The sequence below is a fragment of the Mus musculus genome, chromosome 3 (genome assembly GCF_000001635.26).
Source record: "Mus musculus strain C57BL/6J chromosome 3, GRCm38.p6 C57BL/6J".
Lineage (NCBI taxonomy): Eukaryota > Metazoa > Chordata > Mammalia > Rodentia > Muridae > Mus > Mus musculus.
Window position 1 is genome coordinate 88,281,076 of NC_000069.6, and position 16,041 is coordinate 88,297,116.

At 46.4% G+C, this 16,041-nt stretch overlaps 2 protein-coding genes across 5 annotated transcripts; both read right to left on the reverse strand.

The window, feature by feature from the left end:
* Positions 1-1,676: 1,676 nt before the first annotated feature.
* On the reverse strand, positions 1,677-15,924 carry Tsacc (TSSK6 activating co-chaperone). Of its 4 annotated transcripts, XM_030252882.1 has the most exons (5): positions 15,749-15,836; positions 14,316-14,375; positions 13,684-13,758; positions 6,023-6,142; positions 1,677-1,909 (listed from the first exon to the last, which is right to left on the reverse strand). In XM_030252882.1, exons 2-5 carry the CDS (start codon positions 14,350-14,352, stop codon positions 1,692-1,694), a joined length of 450 nt encoding a protein of 149 aa, XP_030108742.1. In that variant the 5' UTR covers positions 14,353-14,375; positions 15,749-15,836; the 3' UTR covers positions 1,677-1,691. The 4 variants fall into 4 exon arrangements, with proteins under 4 accessions (XP_030108742.1, XP_030108743.1, NP_001343953.1 ...); XM_030252883.1 differs by lacking the exons at positions 13,684-13,758; positions 15,749-15,836 and adding an exon at positions 14,061-14,230 and having other exon boundaries at positions 14,316-14,346; NM_001357024.1 differs by lacking the exon at positions 13,684-13,758 and having other exon boundaries at positions 1,679-1,909; positions 15,749-15,924.
* On the reverse strand, positions 3,327-3,723 carry Gm37116 (predicted gene, 37116; the record flags this gene model as incomplete). The annotated part of the gene is made up of 1 exon (XM_030252969.1): positions 3,327-3,723. A coding segment is annotated over one exon (195 nt), but the record flags the coding sequence as incomplete, so codon positions are not given.
* Positions 15,925-16,041: the final 117 nt, after the last annotated feature.

Consider the following 16,041-nt stretch of genomic DNA (forward strand, 5'->3'; position numbering starts at 1 on the left):
GCCTCACCTGAGAAATAGCCCTTATTACCTTAATAGATGTGAAAGTCCCACCCCAAATGTGGATGGCACCTTCTGGTAGCACCCCAGATTCAAGAGGACACAGCAAGAGGAAGATCGTTCAACCTTTGGTTGCTTGGCCTTTTCTCTTGAAAGGAGTTGATTTCTCTTGCTGCTGCCGCTGCTGCCGCTGCCATCACCACTCTTGATTCCTTCGCTTGCTACGCCCACTCCAGTGAAGTCCACTTGACAGGCCAAGAGGCCTGGAAGCACTCACAAGGCAAAGAGTTTCAAGGAAACAATGCCTCCTGGAACTTTGGCATTCCCATAGCCCGTATACTCAAAACCTGTCCCTGTGTTAGTCTGGTGTATGGATCTGTGTGCTCTCTTTCAGCGATGTTTTATTTAAAGTGCCTTTAAGGATTGATTTTGACATATAGCTAAGTCTTCGCCAGTGTTCCAATGTCCTAGAAAATCCTTGAAGCCGGAAGAGCTTGGAATTCAGTAGGAATTCAGTGAGGTTACCTATTCAGTAACATTCAAATTTACTTCCAGCAGAGATGGTGAAACTAATTAGGCATTACAAAGAACGGAGCTAGAATAGCTCAGAGCTAGTCTGCAGAGTGATTACTTAGGACTTAGGACAGTACCCAGTCTCACCCAGACAAGGGACTACACAATGGCCGAGAGAATAGGTGGATTTACCATGAAAGAGTTAGGGAATCCCCCTGAGACAGGTTTCTTCACTAGGCCCAAAGGAACAGCATAATCAGGCATTTACTAAGAACCCCTGGTGGTGGGCTTAGCAATAGACTAGCATTACACCTGGCTCCCTTCTTAATGGTAAACAGTGGCCTGGTCCCCCACCATCTTTTGATGTATACATTCCTTTTGTTTTGTGTCACTGTAACTCGCCTGGTTTCTTGTTATTCTTCTGTATTAAAAGTTTGATGATTTGACAAATTACACTCAGATTCAACACGCTCTCTCGTGTCGTCTCTGTTTGTCACCCACTTTCACCAACTCCTTCGCCCACCTGCAACCAGAGACCCTTTCCAAAAAATGTCTGCGGCATTCACTGACATTAGAACTAGCATCTCCATGCTGTCATCACTAAGGACCAGCATCTCCAGGCCAATGTAACTAAGGACCAGCATCTGTAGGGTGCTATCACTAAGGACCAGCATCTTCCTAGGAACCTTCCAGATGTCAGCTGGAACAGCTAAGGCACCTAGCCTCAAGGAGTGAGCATCTACTGGGTTTGCAGCCTCTCAGGTGTGTAAAGCAGCTGATGTCAGTGTGAACTAGCTTAATAAATTCTCTCTCTCTCTCTCCACACACACACACACACACACACACACACACACACACACACACCCACACACACCCCTACTCTATTGGTTCTGTTCCTCTTGAGAACAGTTTACATGGTGTTTATCCCCAAGTGCCTTGTGCAATGATTTATACTCAGTAGGCACCTATTAGAAATGTGTAAACTAAATCATGTGTAACACATACATACTTGGGGCTATGCATGTTACTCAGTGGCGTGGCGAATGTCTAACATGCGGAGGGCACTGGGTTCAACACCTGAGCACACACACACACACAGAACATAACGCCCAGATTCTGCCAGTGGCTCTTGAAAAGAGAGAAAAGGAAGCAGACTCAGACCCATGTCTTTGTTCCACAGCTCATTTATGGAATTGGGGCAGGTGATTTAGTAACAGTTTGCAACATAAGCCAGGGAGAGAACAGTTCTTGCTCTCCCTCCCAGAACCCGGCTGTGAGAGGGATGCCTGCAAGTTTTCCAAAATAGCTATCTGTCGTTGAGCAAGCTGGGTCTGGAGCTGGAGGTTGGCATACATGCACTCGAGGACTCCGAGGCATCCCTTGGGCTTCTGACCAGCTCCTGAAGGAAGTGGGGGGGTTCAAAGGGACAAAGGAAAGAGGGGTTGTAACTGCAGTGAGTTCGGAGGGACTCCATAAGAGCACTGGTCTCCCCAGCTACAGCCTGACCCAGACGCACGTGTACACACAGCACTCACCTTCTCAAAGGCTCACCTCCCAATTCTGTCTTAATGTGAAACCAGTCACTGCAACTCAGCCCTCCCTGCTCTGCTTCTCCTGTAGTGTTTATGGTCATCTGCATACTCAGGTACAGCTCATGTCTGTGTAAGTTCCCTGCTTGATTGAGTGTATCCAGCAGGAAGTCACAGACTTTTGTCTCATCTACTCTAGTATCTCTGATATCTAGAGGATCCCCTGTACATTTTTTTTTTTTTTTGATTTTTGAGAAAGGGTTTCTCTGTATAGCCCTGGCTGTCCTGGAACTCACTTTGTAGACCAGGCTGGCCTCGAACTCAGAAATCCTCCCGCCTCTGCCTTCCGAGTGCTGGGATTAAAGGCGTGCACCACCACGCCTGGCTCCCTGTACATATTTAAAACATTTTAAAAAGTGGGCATGGTGGCACACGCCTTCCTACGGTGGGAGACAGAGGCAAGTGGAGCTCTATGAATTCAAGGCAAGCCCAATCAACATAGTGAAGTTCCTGGACAGGCACAGCTACATAGTGAGACCAAGTCTTAAAAAGAAAACAAGGGGGCTAGAAAGATGGCTCAGTAGTTAAAGAGCACTGACTGCTATTCTAGTGGTCCTGAGTTCAATTCCCAGCAACCACATGGTGGCTTACAACCATCTGAAATGGGATCTGATGCCCTCTTCTGGTGTGTCTGAAGAGAGCTACAGTGTACTCATATAAATAAAATGAATAAATCTTTTTTTTTTTTTTTTTTTTGGTTTTTCGAGACAGGGTTTCTCTGTATAGCCCTAGCTGTCCTCTTTGTAGACCAGGCTGGCCTCGAACTCAGAAATCCACCTGCCTCTGCCTCCCAAGTGCTGGGATTAAAGGCGTGTGCCACCACACCCTGCTAAACCTTTTTTAAAAAGAGAAAACAAAGATAAATTTTGGGACTGGAAGATGAGTCAGTGAATAAAAGCACTGGATGCTCTTGCGGAGTTCCAGGGTTCAGTTCCTAGAACCTAGATGGTGGCTCACAGCTGCCTGCAACTCCACTTACTTAGACTTAGAGGGCCTAATGTCTTCCTCTAGCCTCCACAGACATCACACGCATGTGGTGTACAACACTTGTGTGGTGTGGGCAGAACACTCATACACATAAAAATATATATTTAGCCCGGCAGTGGTGGCGCATGCCTTTAATCCCAGCACTTGGGAGGCAGAGGCAGGCAGATTTCTGAGTTCGAGGCCAGCCTGGTCTACAAAGTGAGTTCCAGGACAGCCAGGGCTGCACAGAGAAACCCTGTCTCGAAACAAAACAAAACAAAACAAAACCTTTCTTTTCATTTCTGTTTGTTTGTTTGTTTTAAGGTTCTATATTTTATTACTGGACAAACATCCTAATTTAAGACACAAGCAAGTCTCCAGGTTAAAAATGTTGAAATCCATCTCGTAGGACTGATTGATGACAATGCAGTATAAATCCTCAGTCTTGCCTTTGTGTGAATTCTTACAGACCCAGCTTCGTTCTCCTCCAGTGTCTTCTCTTAGAGTTGAACCTGACTTTGTTACCAGTTTCCATCCGGATCCACTGAGGAATGGGACGATTTTGCTTTTGTTTCTTGGCCAGGAATCGCTTGATTCTGAAAGTCTTGTGAGAAAATGTCGCGTCCGCTCTCGACCAGCAAGAACGACATGACCACCAGTCCTTCTAACAGCAGTTTATTCAGCAAATTTCCGTCTTCATCTCTCGCTTCAACTTTATCTCTCTTCTTTCTCCCTCGAACCCCGGGCCTCTCACTCTTATATACTCTCAGCCCCCATCCACTCACAGCAGGCCACACCACCTCACCAGGCATGCAGCTTCAGCCAATCAGGGCGGCAGGAGCATGTCTCCACCAAATATGGACTTGTTTACACCGCCAGCATCATGGTGCACTTGCGCAGCTCTCACAATGGTCGTGGCTTATATTCAGGTGTATGAGGAAGTCAGGTGCAAGTCATAAGACTTAGCTGCAGTCCCTGGAGCCTTCTTGGGACTGCTGCCACACCCGCTCCTCACAAGAAGACGTGGCAAGAAGCGGAATCGGGCGTAGTGCACATAATGGTGGAGGAAAGGAGAAGAGCTTCTTTCCGTTTCCCTTTTCTTTCTTCATTTTACTCTATGTGCATTGTGTTTTGCCTGCATGTCCATCTGTGTGAAGGTGTCAGATCCCCTGGAACTGGAGTTACAGACAGTTGTGAGGCACCATGTGGGTGCTGGGAATTGAACACCAGTCCTCTGGAAGAGCAGCCAGCCCTCTTAACCTCTGAGCCATCTCTCCAGCTGCCTCAGGGGTGGTGCTTGAGACAGTCTCAAGTAGCCACATAGCTCAAGCTGGCCTCCATCTAAATGAGAATAGCTAGCTTTTTTTTTTTTTTAATTTATTGTATGAGTGCTCTGCTGCATATACAACTGGATGCCAGAAGAGGGGATCAGACTCCCTTATAGATGGTTGTGAGCCACCATGTAGTTGCTGGGAATTGAACTCAGGTCCTCTGGAAGAGCAGTCAGTGCTCTTAACTGCTGAGCCATCTCTCCAGCCCAATAGCCAGCTTTTTTAAAAAACAAAACAAAACAACTTTTTGTTTTGGAAGTTTTTTTTTTTTTTTTTTTTTTTTTTTTTTTTTTTTTTAAAGATTTATTTATTTATTATATGTAAGTACACTGTAGCTGTCTTCAGACACTCCAGAAGAGGGCGCCAGATCTCGTTATGGATGGTTGTGAGCCACCATGTGGTTGCTGGGATTTGAACTCCAGACCTTCGGAAGAGCAGTCGGGTGCTCTTACCCACTGAGCCATCTCACCAGCCCCTTTTTTTTTTTTTTTAAGAGTTACTTATTTATGGGTATGGGTGTTTTACTTACATACTTGTCCGGGTACCATGTGCATACAGTGCCTCTGGAGGCCAAAAGAGGATGTTAAATCCTCTGGAACTGGAATTACAAAATGGTTGTTAGCTGCCATGTAGGATCTAGGAATTGGACTCTGTCTTCTCAACCAGCCAGTGTGCTCTTACCCGCTGAGCCCCCTCTCCATCTTCAAGGATGGCTTTCTTGAGCCACTCTCTTCCAAGTGCTGGCCTAACAGGTGTATGTCACATTTGGCTCCCAGGCTTTTATTAAAAAAATGTTTTGTTGTTGTTGCTGTTTTTATTTGTTTTCAGATTTTTTTCATTTTATGTGTTTGAGTGTTTTACCTGCATGTATGTCTGTCTGTGTACCACACTCATGTCTGATGGCCAAGGAGGTCAGAAGAGGCTTTGAATCTCCTGGCACTGGAGTTACCAATGGCTGTGAGCCACTTGTGGGTGCTAGAAACCTAACCCAGGTCCACTGCAAGAATAAATGCTCTTCTCTTGTTTGTTTTTGTTTTTCAAACTGGGTTTGTCTGTCTATCCTGGAACTTGTTTTGTAAACCAGGATGGCCTTGAACTCAGAAATTCATTTGCCTCCTAAGTGCTGGGACTAAAGGCATTACCACCACCCAACACTTGTTTTCTTTTTAAGACAAGGTCTCACTATGTATCTTTGGGTGGTCTAGAATTCAATATGTAGACCATGCTGGTCTTGAACTTACATACATCTGCTTAAGTCTTTGAAAATTTGATAGAGCCAGGCATGATGCTGTATGACAGTACTTCTCGGGATGATGAGTCAGGAAGCAAGCCTGAGTTCCTGAGAGAGACCCAGGCTATAGAATAACTCAAAACAACAACAAAATAAGAAAAAAATGGAGTCAGGGTCTCATATAGCCCATGCTGGCCTTGAGCACTCTACATAGATGAGGATAACCTTGACCTCTTTCTGATCCTCCTGCCTCCACATCCCAAGCGTATGCCACTGTATCCCGTTTGTGTGGCTCTGGCCTTGTGTACATCGGGGAAGCACTCTACCAGCTCAGCCAGACTCCCAGCCTGAAAACTGTGGCCGGGTCTGCCTGGGAAGCCTTCCCATAGTCTTACCTGAAGACAGCTTTGTCTGGATGGTCAAGAAATTAGCTGGCGTGAAATTTGCTGGAAGATCAATGTAACTGGGGGAGGATTTTGCTGGACAAAAACACGCAACGCTATCTTCCTCTTTGGCTGAAAAACCAGGTGACTACATCAAAACTCATTCTAACAAGGGTTAGCTTGCTTTCCGCTACCCTATTTTTCTTGCTCTTTCTCCTCTGTTCATAGTAAGTCAATAACCCAGGCTGGCCTTGACCCTAAGATCCTCTTGCCTCAGTCTCTCAAAGGTGGGATTGCAGGAATAAGACTGTCTTTCAAATTAAATCCCTGCAACTGGCCTATGAAAGCAGAGCCAGGGCCCCACCCAAGTATCTTATGTATCAGGAAGACAAACATAGAAAACAGAAACCAATGTGAGTTAGTAGGGGAAACCAGGAGGGGCAGGCATAAAAATCTAATATTCTTCCTTGATATGCACTACATGCTTGCTACTGTACTGGACACTAAGAAATACAGGTGAGACATGTATAACATAATGTCAACTGCTCATTATCAATTTAGGGAGGCAAATTGAGTCAGATGAAACATTATCTTTAGGCACAATGGTGGCATCTGTAATTCCAGCATTTAGATACAGGAAAGAGGACCAGAAGCTGAACCCAGCTACACAAGCTGGTTTCTGAGAGACTCTCTGAACAACTAAAGAACCAGATGAGCTGTAATACCTGGATAAAAGTAAGGCTTTTACTGGGGCTATGGGTGATCATATGCAGCTAAAGCCAAGTGTGTGGCTAAGAATAAGAGTGTAAAAGGGGGGCTGGTGAGATGGCTCAGTGGGTAAGAGCACCCGACTGCTCTTCCGAAGGTCCGGAGTTCAAATCCCAGCAACCATATGGTGGCTCACAACCATCTGTAACGAGATCTGACGCCCTCTTCTGGAGTGTCTGAAGACAGCTACAGTGTACTTACATATAATAAATAAATAAATCTTAAAAAAAAAGAGTGTAAAAGGGGGAAGGGATTAATATGAGCACAGAGTTTATCGGAGATGCCCTGTGGGGACATTTACTGGACTCTGAAAACCTGGAAAGCGTTTAAGGAACAGAGTAGGAGAAAGGATAACATAACATGAAGACTGGCAACAGGGCAAAGATAAGGCTGCAGGGTGGGAAGCCCTGGGAAAGGGCCAGTCAGGAAAGGGGGAGGAGAAGAAAGAGAAGGGGGAGGAGGCCCATCGTCCTTGGCGTGAGGTTGAACCACAGAAGCCTCTCTTTATAATCACATCAGGGATTCTTAAGCTTTCTCTTAACATAATGGTCCCTCCACCCCTAAGGGTTAGAAAGTAGGATTGAGCCAGGATGCCAGGGCATGCCTTTACTCCTAACACCCAGAAGGCAGAGGCCATTGCATCTCTGGGAACACTCACTCCACAGCACTCAAGTGTTAGGAGCGGGTGTGGCGGCAGTCCCAAAGGCGCCAGGGACTGTAGCTAAGTCGTATGACTTGCACCTGACTTCCTCATATAAGCCACAAACATCTTGAGAGCTGCGCAGGTGCACCAGGATACCGGTGAATCCAGTTTGATGGAGATATGCCCCTGCTGCCCTGATTAGCTGAAGCTGCGTGCCTGGTGAGGCAGCATGGCCTGCTGTGCATGGATGAGAGTATAAAAGGAGTGAGAGGCCCAGGGTTGGGGGAGATATAAACAAGAAGAATCAGGACTGAATAAACTGCTGTTAGAAGGACTGGTGGTCGTGTCGTTCTTGCTGGTCGAGAGCGGACGTGACACTCAAGCCCTTCTCACCACTAAGCATTGGCAGCTGTCCCAGCCTGGTCTACATAGTGAGTTCTAGGCTGGCCAGGAGCATACCGTGAGACCCTGACTAAAGACCCTGAATATGAACTGGTTGCTAACACTTAAAATTTGTATTTCAAGAGCTGGAGACATGGCTCAACAGTTCAGAGAGCATGCTGTTCTTCCAGAGGACCAGAGTTTAGTACCCACCACCCACGCCAGGCAGCTCATAACCACCTGTAACTCCAGCTCCAGGTGACCCACATAGCAAAGCCCAGGCCAAACACGGCTACATAGTGAGACCCTGTCTCAAAAAAAGGGGGGATTAAAATGTCCTTTTCTTTTTGTACATTAAATATAGTGAGTTGCACATGGGAAAGCTTTTTGTTTTGGGGGGTTCTTTTCTTCTCTTCTTTCCTTTTCCTTTCCTTTCCTTTCTGGGACAGAGTCTTGCTATATAACTAAGGCTGGCTTAGTACTTTCTATATAACCCATGGTAACTTTAAACTTAAGACAATCCAGACACCTCTCAAGTTTGGGGATTCTAAGGATGAGTCACACCTGGCCTTAGAAGAGATTCTAAAATTGTTAACTATATTACTTTTGACAAAAAGCCAAATCAGAAGGAAAACCTGATTTTGAGAAGCTGGTGAGCTCTTCCCAGACATATGTTCTTCTTCTTTTTTTTTTTTTTTGGTTTTTCGAGACAGGGTTTCTCTGTATAGCCCTGGCTGTCCTGGACCTCACTCTGTAGATCAGGCTGGCCTCAAACTCAGAAATCCGCCTGCCTCTGCCTTCCAAGTGCTGGGATTAAAGGTGTGTGCCACCATGCCTGGTTCAGACAACTGTTCTTATCTACTGAGTAATTGTCCTCTGGGAAATTATTCTTTCCCCGACCCCAGTTGGACTGCAGAGACAGCACTCAGGCTTCTCACCACTACAAATAAGCAGGGCGTGACCCAGGACAGGCCAATGCTGACATCTTACCCTCTGCAACTGTGCTGGCCCGCTGGGGAAGCACATGGACAGTAGGGTGAGCCAGTCAAGTCGCAGGATCAGCAAACCAACAATGATGTGTGTCAAAGCTTTCTTCGCTAAACACAGTAGCATGCCTACCTACAATCCTAACACTTGGGAAGCCGACTGCACTAGAGGATCTGCAAGGTCCAGGCTAACCTGGGCTACAGATCAAGACTGTCTCAATAAACAACCAAAGGCAAAACCCACAAAGACAAAACTAACTTCCTTTGGTTGGCTGTGCTGGGAGGGACATAAAGTTGAGCCCAATGGGAGCTACTGAATTTGGCCAGCATATCATAAAAACTGGGGACAAGCAAGACGAGGACAGATAGACAGATGGACAGATTCCAACAGTCAGAACTCTCAGTTCCAGCCCAGATGCTCTGGACTCCACAGCCCTTAGCTCTCTGAACCAGCTGCACAAGCCCCTAAGTTCCCATGTGTACTCAAGACAGTGTGCGGTGGGACTCTGTCAGCTCATCATAATCACATTTTAGATGAACTAACAGGTTCTAAGGTGAAAGTAGGAGATCAAACCAGAGAACAAGAAGTGGCCTAAGTTTGGGTGGCAGGTTCAGCCTCAGAAAGGGAATAGAAAGCTACAAAAATAAAAGCTGGACAGTGGTGGCGCAGCCTTCAATTCCAGCACTTGGAGGCAGAGGCAGGCAGATCTTTGTGAGTTCAAGGCCAGTCTTGTCTACATAGTGAGTTCCAGGACAGCCAGGGCTACACAGATATGTCCTTGTGAGGAGCGGGTGTGGCAGCAGTCCCAAGAAGGTGCCAGGGACTGCAGCTAAGTCTTATGACTTGCACCTGACTTCCTCATACACCTGAAAATAAGCCACAACCATCGTGAGAGCTGCGCAGCTGCACCAGGATACTGGCGAATCCATTTTGGTGGAGACATGCCCCTGCTGCCCTGATTAGCTGAAGCTGCGTGCCTGGTGAGGTGACGTGGCCTGCTGTGAGTGGATGAGGGCTGAGAGTATATAAGAGTGAGAGGCCTGGGTTAGAGAGAGAGATAAAGAGAGAGAAAAAGTTGAAGCGAGAGAGATGAAGACGGAAGTTTGCTGAATAAACTGCTGTTAGAAGGACTGGTGGTCGTGTTGTTCTTGCTGGTCGAGAGCGGACGAGACAAATCCTGTCTTGTACATTCTGTCCCCGCCCCTTATGCCCCCCCAAAAAAAGTGAAAGAAAAAAGTTAGCTTCCTATTGCAGAGAGAGAGAGAGAGAGAGAGAGAGAGAGAGAGAGAGAGAGAGAGAGAGAGAGAGAGAGAGAGAGTTTGGCCCGTGAGTAACTGCTCTGGCACCTGAAGGATGAAAAGAAGCGACGGAGCTGACAGAAGAGCAATGAACGGCAAGTGGAAAAGCTGGGACCATGAAACAGTGTAACCAAAAAAGACAAGAGAGATGGAGGTAGGGGCCCGATGCAGCTCACTGGTCATGATGCACCATGACATGGGCTTGGTCCCCAGAACACACATGTAAAGTGGTATATGCATGTAATGCCAGAATTTGGGAGGTGGAAGCAGGAAGATCAGAGTTCCTTGAGTCCTTGGCTACATTGTGAGTTCAAGGCTATGAGGCTGTGGAAGGAAGAGGAAGAGAAAGCAACCTCGGCTCAGCATGATCAGGAAAGGGACTAGCAAAGCCAGTGCTACAGAATGAGACCCTCTCTGGAAAGAAAAAATGGGGGGGGGGGGGAGGCTGGCAAGATGTCTCAGGGGGTAAATGCAACTGCAGCCAAGTCTGAGGACTTGAGTTCAATTCCCAAGCCCACCTGATAGAAGAGAACCAGCTCCAGCAAGCGGGCGCGCGCGCGCGCACACACACACACACACACACACACACACCGTGCACCTCCTCACTAGCTCTGGAGTATGCACAACAAATAAATAATATTTTTTAAAAGATCAAGTAAGGATGGGGCTAGGGGTTTAGTTCAGTGGTAGAGCATTTATCTAACTTGTGTAAGACCCTGGGTTTGATCCCCAGCACTGAGAGGGGAAAAGACAGAAAAGTTCATTCATTCATTTATACAGGTAAAAGATACCCAAGTGCCTATGTGACAATGGAACTGGGGAAAATGTCTTGAGGAATTACCTCAGACAGGGTCAAATGATAAAGAAGAGTCTTTTGATATAAAACAAGGCTGGGGTGGGGGTGGCTGGAGACATGACTCAGAGGTTAAATGCACTGACTAGTCTTCCAGAGTTCAATTCCCAACCACCACACGGTGGCTCATAACCATCTATAATGAGATCTGGTGCCCCCTTCTGGCCTGCAGACATTCATGCATGCAGAGTCCTGTATGCATAATAAATAAATAAATCTGCCGGGCACTGGTGGCGCACGCCTTTAATCCCAGCAGTTGGGAGGCAGAGGCAGATGGATTTCTGAGTTTGAGGCCAGCCTGGTCTACAGAGTGTGTACCAGGACAGCCAGGGAAACCCTGTCTCAATGCAACCCCCACCCCCAATAAATAAATAAATCTAAAAACAAAAACAAACAAAAAAAAAAACCAATAAAACAAGCCTGGGGACAGAGGTGTGACAAGTGTAGCAGGAACTTTTCCCACTTTGAGACAGGGTCTCATGTAGCTTTGGCCCTCCTGTCTCCACTTCCCAAGTGCTGGGATTACAGGTGTGTACCGCACCCCTGCCAAGTAAGATGCTTTATTGTAGTCTGTCTTCAGAGATCACAGAAGAAATGGCCTGTAATGTCCATTTCACACATGCATGTGAGGCTGCGCACTGTCTACACGTCACTGATCTTATAAAGTGGAGGTCTGTTCTCTGATCCCTGTCAGCTGCTCTTTTTGTTTGTTTCTCAAGACAGGGTTTCTCTGTTGTACTCCTGGTGGTCCTCGAACTTACTCTGTACATCAGGCTGGCCTCAAACTCACCTCTGTCTCCCAACACCTGGGATTAAAGGCATGGGCATCACTGCCTGGGCCCTCTCTCTCTTTTACTACTATTATTATTATTTTATATTTGAGTGTTTTGCCTGCGTGTATATATCTGTACTACATCATGCCTGGTGCCTTTAGAGGCCAGAAGGAAGCACTGGACTCTTCTGGAAGTGCAGTTACAGTCCACTTTGGGCTGTCATGTGGGTGCTGGGAAGTGAATGACAGCTCTGGAAGAGCTGTCAGTGCTCTTAACTCTTTTTGTTTTTTTTGTTTTTTTTTGTTTGTTTGTTTGTTTTTTTTGTTTTTCGAGACAGGGTTTCTCTGTATAGCCCTGGCTGTCCTGGAACTCACTTTGTAGACCAGGCTGGCCTCGAACTCAGAAATCCGCCTGCCTCTGCCTCCCAAGTGCTGGGATTAAAGGCGTGCGCCACCACGCCCGGCTAAAATATCATAGTTAACTTTTTTTTTTTTTAAGATTTTTAAGATTTTTATTTATTTATATGTAAGTACACTTCAGACACTCCAGAGGGAGTCAGATTTCGTTACAGATGGTTGTGAGCCACCATGTGGTTGCTGGGATTTGAACTCCGGACCTTTGGAAGAGCAGTCGGGTGCTCTTACCCATTGAGCCATCTCACCAGCCCTTGCTCTTAACTCTTGAGCCAGCTCTCTGACACAGGGTCTAGAGAGGCAGTCCTGGCTGGCCTGACCTCACGTCAGCCTGGTATCCCAGGCTGTCTTTGATTCTATGACTATCCTCTTGCCTCTGCTTCTTAAGTGCTGGTACTACACGTATGAAACTACACACATACATATTTTTTTTAGACAGGGTCTGTGTAACTCAGGCTGCTCTGGAATTTGCAGCAATATTCAGACTCTGAGGCCTAGGTTTACAGGTGAAGATCACCATGTTCAGCTTCTGATACATGTGTATGTATCATACATACGTACACATACATGTTTCTTCTGTGTGTGCTTGTGTATGTGCATGTATGTGGAAACCAGAGGTCTACATCAGGTATCTTCCTCAATTGCTCTCCATTTATTTAGTTTCATGTGTATGGTGCTCTCCGAGACCAGAAGAGGGTATCAGCATTCAGAGCCTCTGAAACTGGAGTTATAGAAAGCTGTGAGCTGCCATGTAGGGGTGCTAGGAATTGAACCTGTGTCCTCTGGAAGAGTAGCCAGTGCTCTTAACCATCTCTCCTGTCCCTTCCACTTTATTTTTTTCTTTTTTGTTTTATTGGAGGGGTTGGTTCAGGTTTTCTCTGTAGCCCCTGATGTTCTGGAACTCACCACACCCAGCCTTGCTTTATTTTGCTGAGTAAGGGTCTCTCACCAAACCTGGAACTTATCATTTCAGCTAGACTGTCTCATCAATAGCCATCAGGGATCTACCTGTTTACTCTATGTCCCTGCCTCCATAAGTACTGGGATACAGACATATGCCACCATATCTGGCTTTTTTTTTTTTGTTTGTTTGGTTTTTTTTGTTTTTCGAGACAGGGTTTCTCTGTATAGCCCTGGCTGTCCTGGAACTCACTCTGTAGACCAGGCTGGCCTCGAACTCAGAAATCTGCCTGCCTCTGTCTCCTGAGTGCTGAGATTAAAGGCATGCGCCACCACGCCCGGCTCATATCTGGCCTTTTATATGATTTAGAGGAGCCACACTCAGATCCTCAGGTATGCATAGCAAGGACTTTACCCACCGAGCCACCTCTGCAGTGCCCCGACATATCCTTTTCAATGGTCCTAGGTAGCCAGTATTAGCAGCATTGTACTTGAGGAATCCCATGTTAATAAAATTTGGTCAGGATTCCACAACTGGCACATGGCAGTTGCATGGAATTAAGCCAGGGTCTCTAGGCAGCAAAGCTGTGATCTACTTAGTGACACTTTACAAGTGCTATAAAAATAACTCATCAAAGTCAGGTAGGTAGTACATGCCTGTCAACTCAGCAGCTGGGAAGGCTGTAGCAGGACTGTTTCGAGTTTGAGGACATGCTGGTCTATATAACAACTCTTTTAAAAAGAAGAAAGAAGGAAAAAGAAAAGAAAAGAAAAAAAGCTGGACACAGTAGGTCATACCTATAATCCCTGGGATGTGACTGTTCTGGCAAAAGGGTTGTCTCAAGTAAGGATAGTGAGTTCCATAGCCAGCAAAGTTAAACCTATCTCCTTTACCCAAAAATATCCCACAAGTACTTTCCAAGTAACCAAGTAGCAGGCCACTGTTTAGTGGCAAATGTTTAGTCATTTCTGAAACCCTGAGTGAATGGGGAAGGCTGGCTTCTGAGGGAGGGGACACAGGGGCTGTGACACACCTTTTTCCTTAGTTTCATTTCTGAAACCCTGAGTGAATGGGGAAGGCTGGCTTCTGAGGGAGGGGACACAGGGGCTGTGACACACCTTTTTCCTTAGTTTCATTTCTGAAACCCTGAGTGAATGGGGAAGGCTGGCTTCTGAGGGAGGGGACACAGGGGCTGTGACACACCTTTTTCCTTAGTTTCATTTCTGAAACCCTGAGTGAATGGGGAAGGCTGGCTTCTGAGGGAGGGGACACAGGGGCTGTGACACACCTTTTTCCTTAGTAGGGTTACTAGTGTGCTGCTCCATCTTGACAGCAACAGGTCTGGTGCCTGGGAAAGAATAATAGGGTCACATGGTCAAACAACAGTGTCTTCTTTCCTAAGCACTCCCCTGAAAGCCCGAAGTGTAACAGTATATAACAGTGTATACACTATCTCATAGAGGTGTCTGGTTTTAAATGTAAAATTTTTAAGTTTTAATTATGTGAATATGTACATATATGAGTAGATCTCCCTTGAGTGAGAGGTGACTGTGAGCAGCCAGACATCAGTTCAAGGAATTGTGCTGAGGTTCTCTGCAAGAGCAATATACCCTCTAAGCCCACTGAGCCTTCCCTCCAGGCTGCCTCCCTTATGTGGTCCAGGGAGACTGAAGCCACTGAAAATCGCTATCCTCTTGACTCAGCCTCTGGAGTTTATTACAGGGGTGTGCTACCACACCAAACAAACAACTGTTCTGAAATTGTTAATTTTTCTCCAATTCCCTTCGGCAGTTTTTGTTAGTGCCTTTTCACTGCAGAAGACAAAGCATACCAAATACGAACTTTAAATCTATCACAAACATGTCATGACTCTTTGAGACTTCTGTTTAATTACTAGCCTTATTTTTTTTGTTGTTTTGTTTTGTCTTTTTCCTATATGGGGTGATCTGGCAAGAGGCTTGTCTCCAGTTTGAGATCAGCCTGGTCTTTACGACGAGTTTTAGGCCAGCCTTAGAACTCTGGTAAAGATAATACGGTAATTAAAAAAACAAAAACTCTAGTTTCTTTTGTCACTAACCAGTGACCAGGCTGGGGGGGAGGGGGCGAAGAAGACTCATAATACTGCAAGAAACACGACTTAGGATATTCGGGGGAAATGTGAGCGATCCTCCTTTATGTCTTTTTGCCTTAGACTCAACGTATTTTTCTAAGAAGTAAGACATTAGGACAGGAGAGATAGCTCAACAGTTAAGAGCAATAGATGGTCCCGCAGACAGGGTTACTTCCTAGCACCCACGTGGCGGTTCACAATCAATTCCAGTTCCAGAGGATCAGACTCCCGCTTGATCGCCTCTCACAAGTGGTGCACCTACATACGCACAGGCAAAACAACCATACACATAAAATAAAAAATAGGTACATCTAAAGAACAAGAATTTTCCTTCCTTTTCTTTAAAAAAGAAAACCAGCGCGTCTAGAGCAGTAAACCACAACTCCCAGCATGCTCCGGGGAGGCGGGGAGCCGAGTCGTTGCCTCCCCGCCCCGTAGGACAACTTCCACTTTTACACTGCCTCAATCTCTCGGGCCACGACGGGTATTTCTGGCTCCTCTACTCCTCCCTACCGCTAAGGCTGAAATAAAAAGTAGAGAACTATCATGCCTTCCTTGGCCTTCACGGTCGGACGAGAACCGATGGACAAAACAGAGCTTCATGATCTTACCTACAGCATTAATCCAAAGCCTCCACCCCAGCACCCACCCTCTAGTGGGTACTCATGCGCTGTAGCGAGCCAGCTAACTGCCCGTGCTTTGGCGCTTGCGCAGACATTCTGGCCGCACGCGGCCGGGAGCGGCCACGCCAGTGCGCAAGCGCTTGCGTCTCCCAGTCCCCTACATCATGCCCTCTCTATCTAACTTGCCTTGCCTTTCTTGCGTAGAGGGCGGGGCTAATACTGTCGATTGGCCTATGTTTTTGTCAATCAATAAAATGAGTTTGGTGATTGGCGGCACTTCA